Source organism: Cervus elaphus, chromosome 5 (assembly GCF_910594005.1).
Source record: "Cervus elaphus chromosome 5, mCerEla1.1, whole genome shotgun sequence".
NCBI classification, from domain to species: Eukaryota; Metazoa; Chordata; class Mammalia; order Artiodactyla; family Cervidae; genus Cervus; species Cervus elaphus.
Window position 1 is genome coordinate 14,335,990 of NC_057819.1, and position 19,292 is coordinate 14,355,281.

Consider the following 19,292-nt stretch of genomic DNA (forward strand, 5'->3'; position numbering starts at 1 on the left):
ACCCCTGCCTTTTACACCCAACTCAGAAATGAGGATGAAGAGCTAATAACAGTCGAGTGTTTGGAGTTCTTGGGAAGAAAGATGGAACATCTACACAAGGTATCATTAGCTTCATTACTTCTCAGGAAGAGGTGGGGGAACCAGTTAGAAATTGGCTAGATGAGAGGCGAGTGTACTAAGATCCCCAGAGGGTGTGGTGGGTAGATGGGCTGGAAATGACCATTATTTATTTATTGCTTTTGTTAAGTGCCTGTAATGTGCTGGGTGCTGTGCTGGATGTGTGTGGGACACAGACATATATACAAACCACCCAGGGTCAGACTTCTGTGGGTGGGTGGAAGTTAAAGTTCTCACATCTCTTCCTGAAAACAGAAGCCTCTTCCTGATGGGCCAAACCTGGTGCCAGAAGTTCCTGCCTTTAGCTACCGCGCCTTAGGGGTAGCCTGCAGAGAACATTTATCTGGGTTAAGGCATCTTATTACTTGGGGGGAGGAAGGCTGTGCCTGGCTTATGACACACAGACTGAGCTCATTTCACCCGCTCTCGGCCACTGCTGCAGCTGGGACCTGGGCCTTTGGTGTGCACAGTGCAGAGGGACTGGCCCTGGGCTGATGGACTGCTTGCTGCCGGGCGGGTCCAAGTTGGGACCAGGAACTTATGCCTGCATAAATCTAGGCAGCACTGTTTCATCCAATTCTATGCTGTACTCCATGAATACATTTGCAGAGAAGACAGTGAGAATGGTGGGAAGACAGGGGTCAGCACCACTGGGAGGTGGGGAAGGAAGGGTCAATGCAGGCAGTCACTTGCCTGCTTACAGACTTACAGACTCTGGAGGAAACAGGACATCAACAAGCAAATGTTTGACTAGATCTCAGAGCAAAAGAACAAATTCAAGAGCCAGTAGCAGACCCAACTGCCAGGTGTATAATACCATGTAGCCTATGGTGGATTACAGGTCTTTGTGAAACTGAGAAGGGAGTTTTGGATCGTCTCCTTTGAGAAGCTCACTGACCTTTGTATACAGAGGTACACATGTGATGTACACTTTGAATGCAATTTCAGGGGGATCCACTGATCCTTGAAGCTCATCCCAGGACCCCAGTTAGGTACTCTTCTTTACCAAGTTTCAATACTGTGTTTTCACTTCCTTGTGTGTGTGTTGGGGGAGGGGGCACTCAGTTGATCAGTCCTATGACCCTACAGAGTGTAGCCAGCCAGACTCCTCTGTCCATGGGATTCTCCAGGCAAGAACGCTGGAGTGGGTTGCAATTTCCTACTCCAGAGGATCTTCCCCACCAACCCAGGGATCAAACCCTCGTCTCTTGCATCTCCTGCATTGGCAGACGGATTCTTTACCACTAGTGCCACCTGGCAAGCCCTTAGCCTGAAAATTCAGCAACCCTGGGAGGTAGGTATGGCATCATCCTTTTCCGTGTAATGGAGGCCCAGAGGGAGCACAAAACTTGCCCTGGATCGTGTAGCTAGTAAACGTCCACGTTGGGACCAGGAATTCATGCCTGCGTAAATCTAGGAGGCACTATTTCATCCAGTTCTATGCTGTACTCCAGGAATGCATTTACAGAGAACACAGTGAGAATGGTACCTCCTTGGGGTCAGCCCAAGGAGGGGTCAGTGCGGCTGCTCTGGTAAACCTGGCTCTTCCCATAACCATGTCTTTAGAGCTGATTTACGGGCATATATGCAAATGGACCAACTGAGTGACAGAAAAATGAGTCCAGGGGAAAATCTGATAGGGATGCAATTCCTAAAGACTGATGCCTAAACCTGTAAATGGAAGAATATTTCCAAATCATCCATTTAACCAACAAATTCACATATGGAACACCTCCTATGTGAACTTCCACCCCCAACCAGCTTGAATAAAATCCAAACTCTTTACAGTGGTTTGCATGGCCCCTTGCCTGCCTTTCTCTCCTCTCCTCATCTAACTCTCTTCCTTACACTCTGGCAACCCTGACCTTCTGTCCATACCTGGCTCTTGCCAAGCTTTTCCCACCCCAGGGCCTTTGCACATGCTATGCCTGCTGCCTTGGAATATTCTTGCCCTGGCTCTTCTTGCCAGGCTGGCTCAATCTCATCCCTCAGGTCTCAGCGTGAATGTCACTTTCTCTGAGAGATCTTCTTTGACTTCATCTAAGAATATCCCTCCACTATTCTCCAGCCATCTGTTTCTGTCTTCTTAGCACGTTTAACAATCTGTAACTGTTTTATGTCTTTATTTCCTTATGTCCTCATTATCTCTCTCTCCCTTGACCATATAAAGCTCTATGCAGGTGGGAGCTGTGCTGCCTCAGACACCATTATATCCCCGGCCCCTAGACATAATAGGGGCCCAAGTGCTGAAGAACAAGTGGCTGAAAAGTATGTTTAGAAGGAGGAGGACTCCTCAGTGATCACTTTACCCTGCATAGTGCAGCAATACAATCAAATCTGGTCCCAGAGTGTGATGCTGTCTTCACTGTGAGCTAGTGGGAGTGTGACTCCCCAAGATGGTGGCCTCTGGGTCCAAGCAAGAAGCCAAGTTGAAAAGATAAAGGTCCTATGCCAGAACAAATGCAAGTTACACATATTTATTTGTTGATTTACCTATTTATTATCTGACTCTCCCACTTGACTGTAAGCTCCTTGGGGGCAGGGTTTATGTGTTTCATTCACCACTGTATACTTAGCACTTGGCATATAATAGGTATACTCAATAAACACGTGTTGAATTAAAAAAAAAAAGTAAAGGTCCTGCAACTTCAGCTTGGAGAAGCAAGAACAAATGCACTGTAAGGGGAGGGTTGGGATGCTCCTAACTTAAAAAAGATGAGACAGTAATGCTGGCTTACTGAAAAAATGTCTTGCCAACTGTATCCATCATCAAAGGAAACCACCTTATGGGCAGTTTTATGACATAGTCTGAAGCACAGGAAATGGGCTGCACAGGAGTGTCAGGGGACTTTTAGAAGTTGTATTGCTTTCTTAGGAAAATGCTGCTGGCTTCTGGAACTGCAGTTTAATTAAATTCAGTTGGCTGGCTACCTTCAAAGGCTGTTCCAGGTTCTTACCAGCCCTTGCAGACACAGACATCTTCCAAGCAAATGTGTGAGCACGAGAGTGGTGAAGCAATCCCTGGCAAGATAAGGCAGGCGTTCTCCATTCTCGGATCATACCACCCCGGCGTGTGGCAGGGGGTTGGGGGGCACTGAGGCTGAGGGACCTGGCTGTCCAGTCCTTCCTCCGCACCCCCCGCCCCCGGCCCTGACTCCCCAAGGGACCACAGAGGCGAGACAGTGCTTTCTTCCTGGAGGTGTGTGGGACATCCGGGCTAGCAGAGAGGCACCCGAAGGCACAGACAGACCCACATCTGCTGGTTCTTCTGTCTTAAGCTCTGCTGCAGACCCTTCCAGAGTGACTCATGTCCCCCCCAGGCGTGGAACCTGTTGGGCAGGTTCCTCAAAGCTGATCTCCCACAGAAGAGAGCTTTGGGGCCCACAGGGCTGCTGTCCTCCTACACTGACCTCGATGGTGAGCTCACAACCATGCCAGGTGCCTGCACACCCTTCATTTCATTGGACTGTGTCGACCATGTTGAGGAAAAGGTTTTGCTGGGCCCCTCTTCCAAATCAAGACAGAAAGGTCATCACCGCTGGCCCGAGATCACTCAGCTTATAAGTGGCACAGGTTGAGAGACTGAGCTCACATGTTTGGCACTGTTAGTTAATGACCTATCACTACTGATTATTGAGCATTGCTTTGGGTGCTCTGGATTTGAGTATACAGATACTTTCCCCCAACCCCCAAGAGTATATATTTTATTAAAAAAAATGCAATCCTTGCCCTCAAGGAGTTTACTCTTTTCTTTTACACTTAAGGTTGAATCTTTAATATTGATACATGCATTTGTCTTGTTCTCCAATTAGGCAGCACACCTTTTAAGAACAAGGAGCTTCACCTCAACTTCCCAGGCAAGCATGGGCCATGGACCCCTGGGACAGTTTGGTGAAGGTCAGGGACCCCTGTTCAGGATCAAGTTTTTTAATCCATACAATAAAGCATTTAGGATTGCAAAGGAAACCAATTATACCATAATACAGGTATCAAAATATGAAGATCCACATTTGTGAAATAGTACTTTTATGAGCTTCTTTATTATGTATTAAGTATCAAGATCTAGCCTCTGGTCGCTCTACTACTGTCATTTTTGTGAGGCGCACAAACAATATTTTGATATCTCTACAACAACTGCTAATGATAGAGTCTCTGCGATTTGCACGCGTGCTGCAGTCACAGAACTGCCGACGCTACAGTGGTTTGTCACCTGCATTCCTCATACAAGAAAATGCTGCCTTTCTACTAGAAGTTAGTGAGAGTAAAGATGTCATTTTTTTTTTTCCATCAAGTAAATTCATGGATCCCTGAATTCTACCTCTGCACCTGCAAGGGGTCTGAGGATGCCAGGTTTGGGGCCCTGTTAATCAAGTGGTATTTCCACACCCTGTGCTACTTTGCGGTCAGCCAGGACTGCTGAGGGCCTCACAACCCTGCTGGGAAGACACCACTGGCCCGGGGTTGCTGTCCTGTCTCGTTTTGTGATTGAGTGCACGCCTCTTCAGCTTTTCTGCATCATCCGAGAGGGTACGGTGATGGTGATGCCATGTGGCGATGAAGCAGTAAATAAAGGCAGGAGAGAAGAGTGGTCAGGAGCATTGTTGTGGTGGTGGGGCGGGGTTGGCACAGGGGATCAGATTCACAATCAGATGACCCCCTGCCCTCCACTCATCAGCTGTGTGTCCTCAGGCAGGTCAGTAAGCAATCAAGACTTGACTCTCTCATCTGTGCAATGGGCTGAAGCATACGCCCTCGTGGGCTGGCTCTGAGGACCCAGTGAGACAAGGGATGGAAGGTTCTGGAACAACGCTGGTGCATGGTGAGCATTCAGTAAAACACAACTGTCTGAGAGCCACCTTGCCCTTTCACTGTTTACCAAGTGCCTCTCTCCAAAAAGGAGATTGTAACGGGATAGCTTTTGAATCAGAGTGTTCCAGTCTCCTGCTTCTAGCTGTGTCACCCAGAATTCCACTCTAGGAAGTGGCTGTTCACAGCTGGGAGGGGCTGGTTCCCCTGGGAAGCCTCAGAAAGTTTCTCTCTTCTTCCTGGCCCAGTCCAAGCTGATGAGTTTGGGGAGTGTACATTTAACCATTGGTTCCATGACTTTTCTTTTCTTTCTTTCTTTTTTCTTCCCACCTCCCCCATGCACCCCACCCCCACCACCCTGCCCGCTGGCTTTCTTTTTTTTTTTTAATTGTCCACCAAAGCTGAGTTGCTGAGTGAATCGTTAAGGGAGCGAATTCCAAGAGCGTGAGCTTCTCTTGTTTCCCAGGACAGGTTTGGGCCAAGACAAACCTTGGTGATGCCAACAGCAGTTGCTTAAACAGTGGAGCACAGAGCTGGCTTCCCAGCCTGGCTTGCGGGGCTCTGTTTGAACTTTCTCCTCTCTCCTTCCACCCAGTGATTAAAGGAACCACATGGAACTTTCTCCTTATGCCTCTTCCCCTTCCTTCCCCATGCGCCCCCTTGGAAAGGCTCCACAAAGTCCCAGTTTCTCAAAGAGCCCAGAGCTGTGGCCTCTTGATTTATGTTCACTTGGCAATGCGAGGTTGCAGTGGCCTGAGAAGCCTGAATAACTGGAAAAGGGAAATGGAGGAGGGTGGGGCTGATGGGAGGGTCTGATTGTGGCTTGAACTTGGCCCTCCCCACATCAGAACTGAGCCAAGGACTCTGGGACCAGTGGCCAAAAGAAAATCAAACCAAGTGGCTGGAGTGTGAAAAAGAAGTTAAAGTTGTTCAAAGAAATGAACAGTATCTGTCCTTTGGGGATGCTTGGTGACCCTTTGGGTTTTCTCCTTCCATAGATGCCTCACCCTGGCCATTTTGGACTTAATGTGTAAACACTGGGAAATAGGGGAAATCTTAATCCCCAGCCCATTAGAGGGGCTCCACAAATGTTATATGAATTAAGTCCTCTTATAAAAGACACGAAAGTCGACTCTTTTAGGGTTGGTTCTGTTGTGTGTCTTGCCTGGACCTGTGGTACATGAGTTCACATCTCTATGAAAGCTTTCACCCTGCCCCCCATGGAAGGTCGTGTCTGTTTCCAGAGTTAGATCTTACGTGACTTGAGGGCAGGAGCTATTCTTCTTTCCTTCTCTCCCTCCCTTCTTCTCTTCCACAAATGTTTACTGAGCACCTACTATGTACCATCACTGTCTCCTCTCCACCCCCACCCTAACGCTTAGCATGCCTGTCTCCTAATAGGTCCTTAATATGTGTTGGATGGATGGATGGGCAGATGAATGAATGAACAGATGGAGCTTTAGGTGGAACTCCAAGAAGTAAGCTAGGGTCTTAGAAGGTTGTACATGTGGTTAATATCTCAGAATTGGGATCCCAGCCAGCAAAGAGGTGGGCTGGGACTGGAGCTGGAAATAAGAACCCCTGGTTGCCAGTCCCAACTTGGGCACCATCTTACTGTGTGTCTGGGAAACAGTTTATTTAAGGCTTTGGGCTACAGTTGTCTTATCTGTAAAAATGAAAGCAATCTCAAGACTTCTTTAGAGTTTTGTTATTCTCCAAAACTCTTTACCCCCAAACCAATGAACTCAGATCCTTCCATTAAAGAATTATGAGACCACCAGATCCATTCCCAGTTTGTTCATTTCTTGGACTGCCTCTTTTTGGTCTGATTTGGAATTGCCCATGTCTTTTCTTGTTCAAGAATCTACAGCGGCTCCCAAATGCCTGTCACATCCAGTGTACTTTCCTTTTCTTGGCTTCAAAAGATTCACAATCTGTCCACAACCCACAAACCTACACTTCTCAGCACTCAGCATTGGGAATGTCCCACTACAGTCCGGCTGCTTACTCCCCAACACCAATTTGCCTCTAGGCCTTTACTTATGTCACTTCCTATTCCATTTTTGACTTCTAAATCTTAGTGATGTCATAAAATTTCTATTAGAGTCAACCAAATTTAAGACGGTTTTGAAGAGATCATCTAAAAACAAGAACTAACTACAGGAAAGGGGAAAATGACCCATATTTCCACACCCAAAGACAAACTCTGTAGACATCTTGGTTTATTTCCTTCTAGTCTTTTTTTCTTTTAATCTCAGCAGAGTTTTAGGGGATGGACCACATCATTTATTTATCAATCACCTATGGCTGGTTGGCTGTGGAGGCTGTTTCTAATCTCTCACTATAGTCTGTGTTATGAGAAATATCCTGTTGTAAAATCTTACATATCTTTAATTATTTCCTTGGGCTAAATTCTTAACAGTAGAATCACTGAGATTAAAGGTTTTTGACGATTGGCATTGGGAAGGGAGTGCTTTGACTGGGAGTGGGGGAAGAGGAACCAAGTTTCCAAATCCTTCTGTGAGTCCAGAGACCATGTTGAATGAGGAAGTGCCTTTCCCATCTTTTCTTTGGGAACTGGCCAGGTAGATAGGCATCCCAGCACCCTTGCTTCCCTACCTACTCATGTTCTGGCCCAACATCAAGCTTCTGAGACCTCTAGGAGGTTCTTTGAAGGCACTATGCTAAAGAGAAAACCGCCAAGGCGTCTTCAGCTGGAACAGAGGATTCAGAGCTAAGTCCCTCCTGAGTCTACCCCCCTCCACTACCCTCACCCCATTTCCCCCCACCCCCCTTCTTGGTTGATGGAACTGTGCACTTGGATGTGTGTGATTGACTGTGGTATTAACAAAATATGTATGACACAATGTTTTTAAGCTTTTTCCAGAGATATTTATATCACACAAATGGCATGTTGGTTTTTTTCCCCCTCTCAACCACCAAGAATGAATAAATCAATTGTCTTAATCAAGCTAATGGAGAGGGCATGGGCTAGATGGGTGAGAGAGGGCTCTTTGCCTGAGCCTACGGCTCCTATATTAGGGGTAGGGGTGGGGGGTGGGCCCTGGCAAAGTTGCTTCACGTCTCTGGGCCTCTGATCCCTGTCTTTGAGATGGGCATGGTGATATCCAAAAGCTAATGACTTCATGGGATAAAGATCGTCTTCTAAGTGTTTGGAATTCCTTGGAAGAGAGTAGCTGCATGAATTTTTAATCCTTTATTTTCAGCTCTTTGGAGCTGCATGTAGGAGCAGAGCTGTAAACACAGAGAACTCACCACTACAGTCTAGCGTGTAAGGCTTTTGTCTCACACAATCCCATAGAATCTGACCTTAAGACCGACTCAGAGCGTGGGGGAAATGCAGTTTGTCGTGGTGGCTGTTATTACATAAAAATTAATGGCTTGGCAAACACAGGGATCACCCTGTCATGCTGAGGTCATGTTTACACCAAGCGTATATATTTCAAGTTCCTAAACCTTCAGCAGCATTGCAGGGCAGAATCGGCACAATTCCCACTCGAGACACAGAATCCCAGGCTGGAATTGCCATGGCTCTTAACGAGGACATCAGTGAGGATGAATTCTGCAAGCAGAATCTCCTAAGCCTCCACATTTCTTATGTAGGAAGCAGGTTTTTCAGGTTCTGATGTATCGAGACCTACCAACTCCACTGAGAAGTGAAGAAAAGAGAAATTCAGAAGGATGTAGGACCCGAACTTGGATCTCATTCATTGTTCATCCATCCACCAAGTAGTTTTGGAGCACCTAGACTCTACCTGGGTATGTGCTAAGTGCTGAAGGTACAGAGGATGAACAAAGGCAGAATGGTCCCTGCTTGGGGGGAGGTTGTAGTCAAGTCAAGAAGATGGACATTAATCAGTAATCACACAGGAAACATAAACTCACAACCAAGCTGGGAGCTCTGAAAGGAAGGCTATGGGTCTTAGGTGCATCATCACTGGGGAATCTGATCTAGCTTTGTAGATGAGGGAAGGGAGAAGTCATTGTATATACAAGCCCCCTTTTAAGAGAAAGAAGTCTATTTGAGAATGTGAAGCCCAGAGAAGCAAAAGTGAAGGGAAGAGAAAAGATGGAGCTAGACACATGCATTGGGATGGCTACTGAAAAAAAAAGGAAAATAACAAGTATTGGCAAGGATGTAGAAAAATTAGAAGGCTTGTGCTCTGCTAGTAAGAATGTAAAATGGTGCAGTCACTGGAAAACAGTCTGGTGGTTACTCTACAAGTTCAACATAGAATTACCATATGATCCAGCAATTCCACTCCTAAGTATATACCCCAAAGAATTGAAAACAGATGTTCAAACAAAATCTTGTATGCACATATTCACAGAGGGATTATTCACAATAGCCAGAAGTTGGAAACAACACAAATGTTCATTAATGAAAAAACAAAAGTTGGGTTGTCCATACCATGGAATATTATTCACCCATCAAAAGAAATGAAGCTGCTACAACACGGATGGACATTGAAAACATAGTGCTAAGTGAAAGAAGTTATAAAAGGTCACACACTGTAGGTTTTCATTTATATGAAATTTCCAGAATAGATAAACCCACAGAAATAGAAAGCAAATTGGCAGCTGCCAGGGGCTGAAGGATGGTGGAATGAGAAGTGACCTCTAATGTGTAAGGGGTTTCTGTTTGGGTGATGAAAAGTTCAGGACTAGATAGTAGTGATAGTTGCACAACAGTGAGAATCTACGTAAGGTCCCTGAGTTACACAAGCTATTATTAAATCATTAAAATGGTAAACTTTATGTTACATGTATTTTATAGTAAACATGATGATAATAATAGTATGAATAGTAAAAGATGGAGCTAGCGAGGTAGCCAGCTGGTAAAAGATCTGGATGGGGTTCTCATGTTCAGAACAATGAACGGATCACCCTGACGGCTGGTGGATAATGGATGTGAGTGGGCAGCAATATTAGGATGGGTGTGGGAGAGGAGGTGCAAGCCATGGTGCAGGAGCAAGATGGCTTGGATCAGGGGGCACAGTGGTGGTGGAAAGGAAAGGGCAGATCTGAACAATATGTTGCAGGTTAAAGCAAGAGGGTTTGGTCATCCCAAACAGACTCAACTCTACTCCCTCATTATCCCTTTGCACACTTATTCACGGGGCTGGAAGGAAGAAAGCATGTGGAAAGCATGGAAGACCCTTGGGTTCCGTTTTTTATTCTTTTTGCTGCCAGATCTTAAGCAAGTAACTTCGTTTCTTTGTGTCTCCATTTCTTCCCCTGTAAAACTGGGACCCTAAGACCTATTTCATAAATTCTTACGTGGAGATGGGAAGAAATAAGCGTATTGAGACAACAGCACCTGCCCTAGCTTTCTTCCCGGGATTCTTGGGAGACCTGGAGAAGCTGTTAATTTTTCAGAGACAACACAGATCACGGAGGGGAGGCAGCTCACACCGCTGGGGCTGATGTCACAGCTTTTAGAAGGCAAGTCTCTCGAACAGAGTCTCCAAAAGCGGCGCCTTTATAAGAATCTCCAAAGTAACAGATTATAGTTGTTAAAGCTAGGATAAAAAGAGAGTGCACTCTAGGAAGCAGTGGGAGATGGAAAGCAATCGCCCATCACGTTACTGTCTTTCTCTGTGCTCACCCGCCCCCGGCTAAGCCCCACCCAGACCCCGCCCCCGATTTTAGCGCGGGCCACGCCCCCTCAACGCCCAGCAGCTCCCAGGGTAGGAGGCTCACCTGCGCTAAGCCATAGGTACCCGAGAGGGAACGAGAGGGCATTTGGTGGGTGAGGATCGGAGGGTCAGAAATTGGCAGGGTGAGAACTGGGGAAACGAATCCATCCTTGTCTCTGCTCTTCACTCACTCCCTTGTTGAGGGTTTTGGCTTTTGCATATTGTAAGTACTTATTTAATGCGTGCGCTGGCTCGAGAGCTCTTCATTTGTCTTGCTGTCCTTCATATGCCAATGGGCTTCCGCCTCGTGTCTATCTGGGTTGAAGCTCCTGGAAAGGAGGGTGCTTCCCAGCAGCTCCTTTTCGACCCCAGCCCCCGGGCCAAGTGCAGAGAGAGGCTGGGGCTGGGGAGGGGTTAGGGGGGGCGGGGGGCGGGGGACGAGAGGGTACGCGTGAGAGCCCCACTTGACAGGCTTCTGGAACCAGATCCTGTGCCAACTTGGATTCTGTTCTTTTCCTCAATAAAAGGAACTTTTCATTTGTGTTTTTTTTCCCCCTGACACCCTTTACATTTTTTAAATTTAAAGATACTGGTTCCTATTCATCTGATTGGAGGCATTACAGAGCAAAAGAGAAGCTGAGTCCCGCACACGGGCGCGCGCGCGCACACACATAGGCGAGCGCGCGCACACACACACAAACGCACACACCCTCCTCCCGAGGTTTTCCCGAACGTACCTACTCCGGTTACAACTAGACGCGGCCCCTCCCCCACCTCGCCTTTCCCCTTCCCCTCCTCAGTCTTGGGAGGAGTGTTCTCTCTGTGTCTTCCCAAGTCCCCGAGGGGGATCTCCAGTGTTGGAGTGGGATGGGGTGGGGGTGGGAGTGGGGGCGGCGGGAGGGTCACTTAACGAAGACCAGAAAGAACAAATTAGATAATCAGAAGAATTATAGTAATTGCTTTCACTTTCCCCGAGCCCGCTCTGCGGATTCTCTGCCCCCGCCCCTTCCCGGGCTTTCTGTCTGTCGGGAATACTCAGTCTTTCCGACCCTCTCCCCTCCCCCAGGCTCCTCCTCTCTTCTGCCCTCGCTCGCGCGTTCCCTCTCTTCCTCCGTTTTCTGGTGTGCTGGAACGTTCAGCGGAATATGATGAATGATCACCTGTCACGGCTTGTTTATTATAATGCAGGCAATCAATTACACATCCCCAACGCTGCCCGGCCCGCAGGAAATTTATATGCTCAGCACAAACCGATGTGAAAATGGAATCTCATTTGCCAAATGTCTTTCTCCCCGTACAGCACGATGATTACAGTCTGTGTTTGTTTCAACAGTCGTGTACAGCTGACAGTGCCATCATTTACTGCCTGGCTCGGGTCACGTTTCTCTAAGGGTTTATTTATTGCGTTAGGAAGGCCAGCGCAGGAAAAGGACAAGGGGGTCTGTCAGAGATGCCACCGTGTTAAAAAGTGGGCGGGTTGGGCCACATTCCTGGGCAGACTGTGTCCTCAGCCCCTGGGCCCTGCCTCCCCAGGCCACCTCCTCCAGCATCCTGTTGCCAGCACTCCTAGGCTCCCAGAGGGAGGCAGCTCTGGGTATCAGAAACTCCACAGGTCCTAGTATCAGATGGACCACAGTATAAACTGTGTTTCTCCTACTGTCCGGTTGTGTGTGTTCAGAGTTTCAACCTCCTTATCTGGAAAATGGGAGCCTTAATACGCTCCTCGCAGGAATGTTGTGATGTCTGGGATATCAGAGGGGTCGCTACGTGTTGGTTCTGGTGACTTCAAATCATGCTCCTGCCAGACTAAAACCCACCCACAGGAGGCAGAGGAGAGGTCCCTTTTGTGAGCTGGAATTCATGCTCTGTGTTATCATCTTCCTCCATCTCTACTTTCTGAGACTCACCTGTCTCCAGACCGTCTGTTCTCTTTTCCACTAGAATTTTGCACTTACGTTTCCTCTGCTTTGACAGACAGTGTGACTCTGGGAAAGTAAGATGACCACTTTGCTCTGCTTCCGTTTCTGTCATTGTAAAAATAGGTGTAGCATTCCTGGCCTTTCGAGCTGTGTGACCTCAGGAAGGCCAATCCCTTTATCTCTCCCGGCCTCGAATTCCTCCTGTGGAGAGAATAACTCTTAAACAGCCAAACCCAGTCTTGCTGGCAGGATCCAGAGTGCCCATGGTGTAAAAAGAGCCATGTAAACTGAAAAGTGCCACTGTGGCACTGGCCTCTTTCTGTCAAGAGTTCTGGTTGGTCTTTGGGATTTTGCTGCACCAGGCATTGATTCAAATCTGTGGCCCCTACAGCACTTGGCATAAGGTGGGAGATCAGTAAAAGAGGAGCAGGGAGATTCTCGTGTGTATTTGACCGCTCTTTTTTATTGTATATTTCTTTATAATTTTACATAGGTATTTGTTTAATGAATGCCCCGCTGGGATGAAAACTTTCAGAGGAAAGGCACCAGGTTGACTTTGGTCATCTTTGTGTCCCCCCAGAATATAGCCTTGACTTGGCACACACGAAGAAAATCAGTAAATATTTGTGGCTTTAATGGATGCATGAATGAGTGGCTACCTGAATAAATTCATGATGAGGGCAACCTCTGTGGTACACAGGGTGGGCCCAAAGGAACAGATATCTACAGGTATCTTTACCATCCCCGATCCTCACAGAATCACCTGTGTCACACGTGTCCAGCCTTGTCTGGGTGCCCAGGGTCATGCATCCTACGTGTTGTTTAGTCGCTCAGTCGTGTCCGACTCTTTTGCGACCCCATGGACTATAGCCCGCCAGGCTCCTCTGTCCATGGGATTTCCGAGGCGAGAATACTTGAGTGGGCTGCCATTTCCTTCTCCAAGGGACATTCCCCATCCAGGGATTGAACCCGCGTCTCCCGAATTGGCAGGCAGGAGCCACCAGTAAGCCACCTGGGAAACCCCGCACACAATACGTGTACTCATTGCCAATGGTGAGAGATCATAGACGTGTCTGCCTGGCTACTCCTACCAGCCCTCAGGCCAACATCCCCTGCATAAACTCCCTGATTATCGCTCTCCACCCCATGTTGCGATAAAATCACGACACCGCTTTATGGTATTCAGGTCCCCCACATGCCCAGCACAGTGCCTGTCAAAAACAGATGTTTTCAATCAGTAAAGATGATCTTTTCTAAGCACTGATGTATGGAATACTACTTAGAATTCCATTAAAACATGCCAGGTCAGGTAAAAAAAAAGAAATGATTCAAGTTCATATTCAAAAAGCAAAAAATTAACAGCTGCAGTATATATTTTAGTCAAGTGCTTTGGATTTGTGGAAGGGGTTTCTTTCTATAAATATAATTATTAGTCGCCATGAGTATACTAATAATTGGGGGGGTGTGTGTGGCACAAAACCGGGCCTCCACATCAGGCTGGGCTGTGTATCGCCGGGTATTCCCTCTGCTGACGTGCTTCACTAGTTGACTAACAGACCTTATTCCCTGGCCGAGCCGATCAAATCCTGCCAACGCCAGCTTCCTGACGTGGAGGGGGAGCAGGAGCAAGCGCCGTGGGGTCCTGGGGGAAAAGCAGCCTGTGTTTGTTGCTGCTTTGACAGTTGAGGCTCGGAGAGGGGCTGGCAAACAATGGGAAATGAAACATTTGAGTGGTTGCAAAAAATTCCGTGGGAAATCCCCCCTGGTGGTATTTATGTGCGCCAGCAGTGACAAGGGGAGCTCGGGGCTTTCGATTTCAAGGGTTCCTGGGCAGACCACAATAGCATGCTGAGATGGCGGTCCCCAGAAACAGCTCTTCTGGGGCTGCACAAACCTGAGCCTGGTCTGTCCAGCTAAGTAAGATTTGGCCACGAGCGTGGAGCTGGCTGTGAGCTTGTCAAGCGCTCATCCACGATTTCAGAGCGCGGGCCTCCCCACTTCCTTCTCTAAGACAAATCCCTCTCAGCTCTTCCTCTAGATTTTCCCTGGTCTCAAGAGCCTTGGGGGAAAGAGGGAAGTGGGGAAGGGGGTGGGTTATATGACTGGCAGGTTTTCCCTTGGGCTCAGCCCCACCTGCATAATTGTGGGAACCTTAGTCCCCTGCAGACCCCTTCCCCACCATCTAATTGAAAAAAGTCCAAAATTGAGGCCTTATATACGTTCCCCTGGCATTTTCCCATTAATATCTGGCCTCCTGCTTTCTCCTTTCCTGCTTATAATGGACATTTATTTGTCTGCTGCTTCTCCTCTCAACCCTCATTTAGAGAATAAAGTGAACTGATGGTAGCCAACTTGAGAACTAGTGAGTGAGTATTCAAAATCCTTAGCCACTCTTGCTGATGTCTTGCTGCTGCTGCTGTAATGGCATATATGTGTTTACAGATGTTTATAGTTTAGGGGTGTGGTGGAGGTGGGGCTTCCCTGGTGGCCCAGGCAGTAAAGAATCTGCCTGTAATGCGGGAGACCTGGGCTTGATCCCTGGGTGGGGAAGATCCCCTGGAGAAGGGAACGGCTACCCACACCAATCTTCTTGCCTGGAGAATCCCATGGACAAAGGAGCCTGGCAGACTACAGTCCATGGGGTCGCAAAGAGTTGGACAGGAATGAGCAACTTTCACTTCACAGGGGTGAGATGTATGGATTTTTACAGACACTTTGCCCATTGTGTTCGTCAGGAGGTTTCAGTTGCAAAATGACAAACTCCTAACTTGAATGGACTTAAGCCAGATCAAAAGTGTATTGGAGTTTTTAACTGAGACGTAAGAGCTGTTTGGGTTTCAGCCATGGCAGGACCCAGGCTATCCTTGAAGTCTTCGGGAATCTGCCTCTCCTGACCTCTTTGGCCCTGCTTTCCCCTGTTTTGGTTTCATTTTGAGATTGGCTCTCTCCATCTGTTTTACAGAGTCTGATGGAGGCTTTCTCCTGGTTGCCTCCTGGAAAAGTCCCAGGGTCGGGTCTGGTGGGTTCTGATAGGTTCAGCTGCCCATTGCTAAGCCAATGACTAGGGCAAAGGGGCTAGAATGATCTGATTGCCCGGGTTTCAATCACATGCTCACTGCTAAAGCCTGGCCAAGTCACAGGGATAGAGTAAGGGTGAGTGGTTCCCCCCGGGAACACCAGGGTACTCTTACCGGAAGGGGAAATGGATGGTGGGTGGGTGCTGCTGGAGGGAGGAAGACAGTGGTGGGGAGCCAGGAGGACTGCTTGCTGGGACTATAGGACACCTGCCCTTCTCTGAGCTGTGTAACAACTCTTGTGTCCATTTGTATGTTTCATTCCCTTGAATACTTTCATTTAAACAAACAGATTCTCATAGTTTCAAAGCTTGAAAATCAGTGATTTTTTTTTTGCAAACTTTGCCTGCTCACTCATTCATAAATGAGTAACAATAATAGCCAGAAAGAGGCAGGAGCCTAGCCAAGGCCACGCGGGCAGCAGCAAAGTGCAGGATCTGAGAAATCACACCTCAGGGTTCCCGTGTCCTGCCCTTCCCACTTGCCACCTTGCGGATTGGCTAGAGGTCTGTGGACAGAGACCACCACACGCACTCCTGCCACGTCTCACTGACTGGTTAGCCAAGGAGGCAGAATGGAGCGGCTTCCCAGGGCAGAGCAGAGAGAGGGGAACTCAGTGTGGCTTTTTCTCTGGTCTCTGGGTACAGGCAGCCACGGGGGACACCCTCTGTAGGTAAAATCCTGCCGGCATGGAGAACACCAGTCAGATTCCACTACTCCTGCCTTGTCCTGGGAGCTTACATCACCGTCCCAGAAGAACTTACATGAGTGAGCCATGTGCTTCTGTTTAAGATGTTTACAAACAACTTCTCTGCTCTGCCCTCCGTGTCTAGAAAGCTGGTCTCTGGGCTCCAGCCCTGCCATGTATTTCAGACCCAGCACGCTGCAGCACCAGTCACTGCTAATCATAGTAGCTAACCTTTTTCGAGTGCTTACAGTGTTCTCAAAAGTGTGTGCTAAGTTCTTGATGGGTATTGTTTCATCGAATCCCCCCAAGGCCCCCTTCCTCTCCTCATCTGTAAAAGAGGTGCTATTATTATCATTTTACAGGTGAGGAGATGAAGGTGCAGAGAGATGAATCAGTTTCTCCAGGGTGCTCACCCAGCTTCAAACTAAAGCCATCAGAACCAAGAGCATGAGCCCATGTACAGGAGGTGCATGAGGAAGGCATGGACAAGGAAGGAGCAGTTGGAGCCGCACCCGTATGCAGACAGAAACTTCTCCGCTGCCGCTTCCCTTCTCTCCTACGCTCTCTTGCCTGGTGTCTCCGGCAAACACACACAGGGGATTCCAGGGAGAGAAGGCTCCCAAAGTGCAGGCGGAACATGGGTGGGTCGGGTAAGGAGAGGCACGTGGGCTCATTACTTAGACTACCTTGCGGCCGCTTATTGAATTAGTGTGATTCTTAACATCTTCAGCTTGGATCTCCTCCAGGCCAGCCAGCTGGTGCATTCAGTACGACTCAGCTCGCCTTAACTCAATTAACAAAGCCGGACAGAGCTGAACTCAACAAGTATTTCTGAAGACTGAGCTGGATGCAGGGGTAGAAAAAAAAAAAAGGCAGGCAAGACTCAAGACTGCCAGACTCAACCCTGATGGGACGCCTTGAACTTCTAGCAGATAAGTCAGTGCCATATTTTCTAAGTGCCACCTTTGCACTCCCCCTGTGCTATGAGTTACTTACTTCACAGTCTTCTTTAAATTAACTTCTAAGAAAATTAATTTCCTTCTTCAAACTTAAATAAGTTACTCTTTTTAAATTATCAAAGTGAAATTGACAGAACATAAAAACCACTATTTCAAAGTGAACAATTCAAGAGCATTTAGTACATTCCCAGTGTTGTGTAACCACTGCCTCTATCTAGTTCCAAGACATTTCCATCACTCCAACATAAAAACCCTGCACCCATGAAGCAGTTTCTTCTTGTATCCACCTCCTCTTAACCTCTCATAACCATTCATCTGCTTTCTGTCCCTGTGGATTTGCCAGTTCTGGGCATTTCATATAAACAGAACCAGACAATACGTGATCTTTTGTGTCTGGTTCCTTTCACTCAGCATCATGTCTTCGAGGTTCATCTCTGTTGTAGCCTGCATCAGTTCATCATTCCTTTTTATGACTGGGTAATACTCTGTTGTTTGCATCGATCACATTTTGTCTATTCATTCATCTGTTGATGGATATTTGAGCTGTTGCTACCTTTAGGCTATTGTGAATAGTGATGCTAAATAAGTTTACCTCATTCATTCATTTAGATATAATGGACATATAACACTGTAAAAACATGAAATGCTTCACGTACTTGCATGTCATCTTTTCTCAGGGACTGTTTAATTTTCTCTGTATGTTCCAATTTGGGAATCTGTGGTACCGAAGTGAATGCTGAATGCTTATTTCAAAAGGAAAATTTAAATAGAATAGATATGTAACTCTTATAAGTAAAAATGTCACCTACGTGGCACATAAAATCACTCCCATGTACTCTTTGATGTAGTAGTAAAAAACCAGATCTCTGGATGTGGTCAGCCTTGACTCTGAATCCAGGTTTCACCAACTGAGGGGACCCTGGCCAATGTCTTGTCTTCCTCCAGCCCCCCGAATAGCACATGGGTTAGTGGCATGGACTCCTGCACAGTCAAAACAACCCCAATATAACTCTCTAGGTGGCCCTCATATCCGCGGTTCCACATGGAGGATTCAACTGGCCACAGGTCATGTAGGACCATAGTATTTACTGAAAAAAATCTGCATGTAAGTGGATCCGTGTTGTTCAAGGGTCAATGGGACTTGTAATTGCTTCCTCCTGAAGCTGTTGTGAGAATTAAAATCATGTAAGGTGCTCAGTGCTGTCAGGCACGTAGTCAGTGCTCAGTATATGAAAGCATGTAGGTAGGATCACAGGTTCTAAACAGGTGCACTAACAGGACTGGTAGCTAACAAAGCAAGTTATGTGCCATGTGCCAGGAACTTGGAAAACGCTTTGCGTGTGCAATAATTCATGTAATCCCCACGAATTATTATTACCCCCATATTGTAGGTCAGAAAACAGGCAGAGAGGTGAACCCAGGAGCTGAAGGCCACACAGCAGAAACCTGAGCTCTGGGAAGGTTAAACGACAATATGAGAAGTAACCCCAAGTCCACTGGAATGTCAGGCTGTCCCTGGGCACAGATAATTAATTGCAAAAGGGCTGCCTGGGCCCTTGAGGTCCCTGGCCTGGCAACTTGCTGCAGACCCCGCCTGGAGGTGCCTCCCAGCTGTGTGTTTTTGTTTTTTTTTTTTTTATTTTTTTTTTTCCAGTGGGTTTTGTCATACATTGATATGAATCAGCCATGGATTTACATGTATTCCCAATCCCGATCCCCCCTCCCACCTCCCTCTCCACCCGATTCCTCTGGGTCTTCCCAGTGCACCAGGCCGGAGCACTTGTCTCATGCATCCCACCTGGGCTGGTGATCTGTTTCACCATAGATAGTATACACGCTGTTCTTTTGAAATATCCCACCCTCACATTCTCCCACAAAGTTCAAAAGTCTGTTCTGTATTTCTGTGTCTCTTTTTCTGTTTTGCATATAGGGTTATCGTTATCACCTTTCTAAATTCCATATATATGTGTTAGTATGCTGTAATGTTCTTTATCTTTCTGGCTTACTTCACTCTGTATAATGGGCTCCAGCTTCATCCATCTCATTAGGACTGGTTCAAATGAATTCTT

The 19,292-nt window shown here is 47.3% G+C and overlaps 1 protein-coding gene and 1 non-coding gene across 5 annotated transcripts in view; both read right to left on the reverse strand.

Annotated features, from left to right (window-relative positions):
- SPRING1 (SREBF pathway regulator in golgi 1) overlaps positions 1–19,292 on the reverse strand; it is a 186,546-nt gene that overhangs the window by 28,775 nt on the left and 138,479 nt on the right. The window contains exon 6 of one of the 4 annotated variants that reach the window (XM_043901764.1): positions 12,663–12,703. The exons of the other annotated variants lie outside the window; for them this stretch is intronic. Coding sequence (XP_043757699.1) covers positions 12,678–12,703 — 26 coding nt within the window. The 3' untranslated portion in view covers positions 12,663–12,677. Of the gene's footprint in view, positions 1–12,662; positions 12,704–19,292 lie in introns of those variants that run through there. 4 annotated transcript variants of the gene reach the window in all.
- Positions 17,856–17,960, reverse strand: LOC122695850. Its single transcript, XR_006341594.1, has one exon. It is a non-coding gene; the product is annotated as a U6 spliceosomal RNA (small nuclear RNA).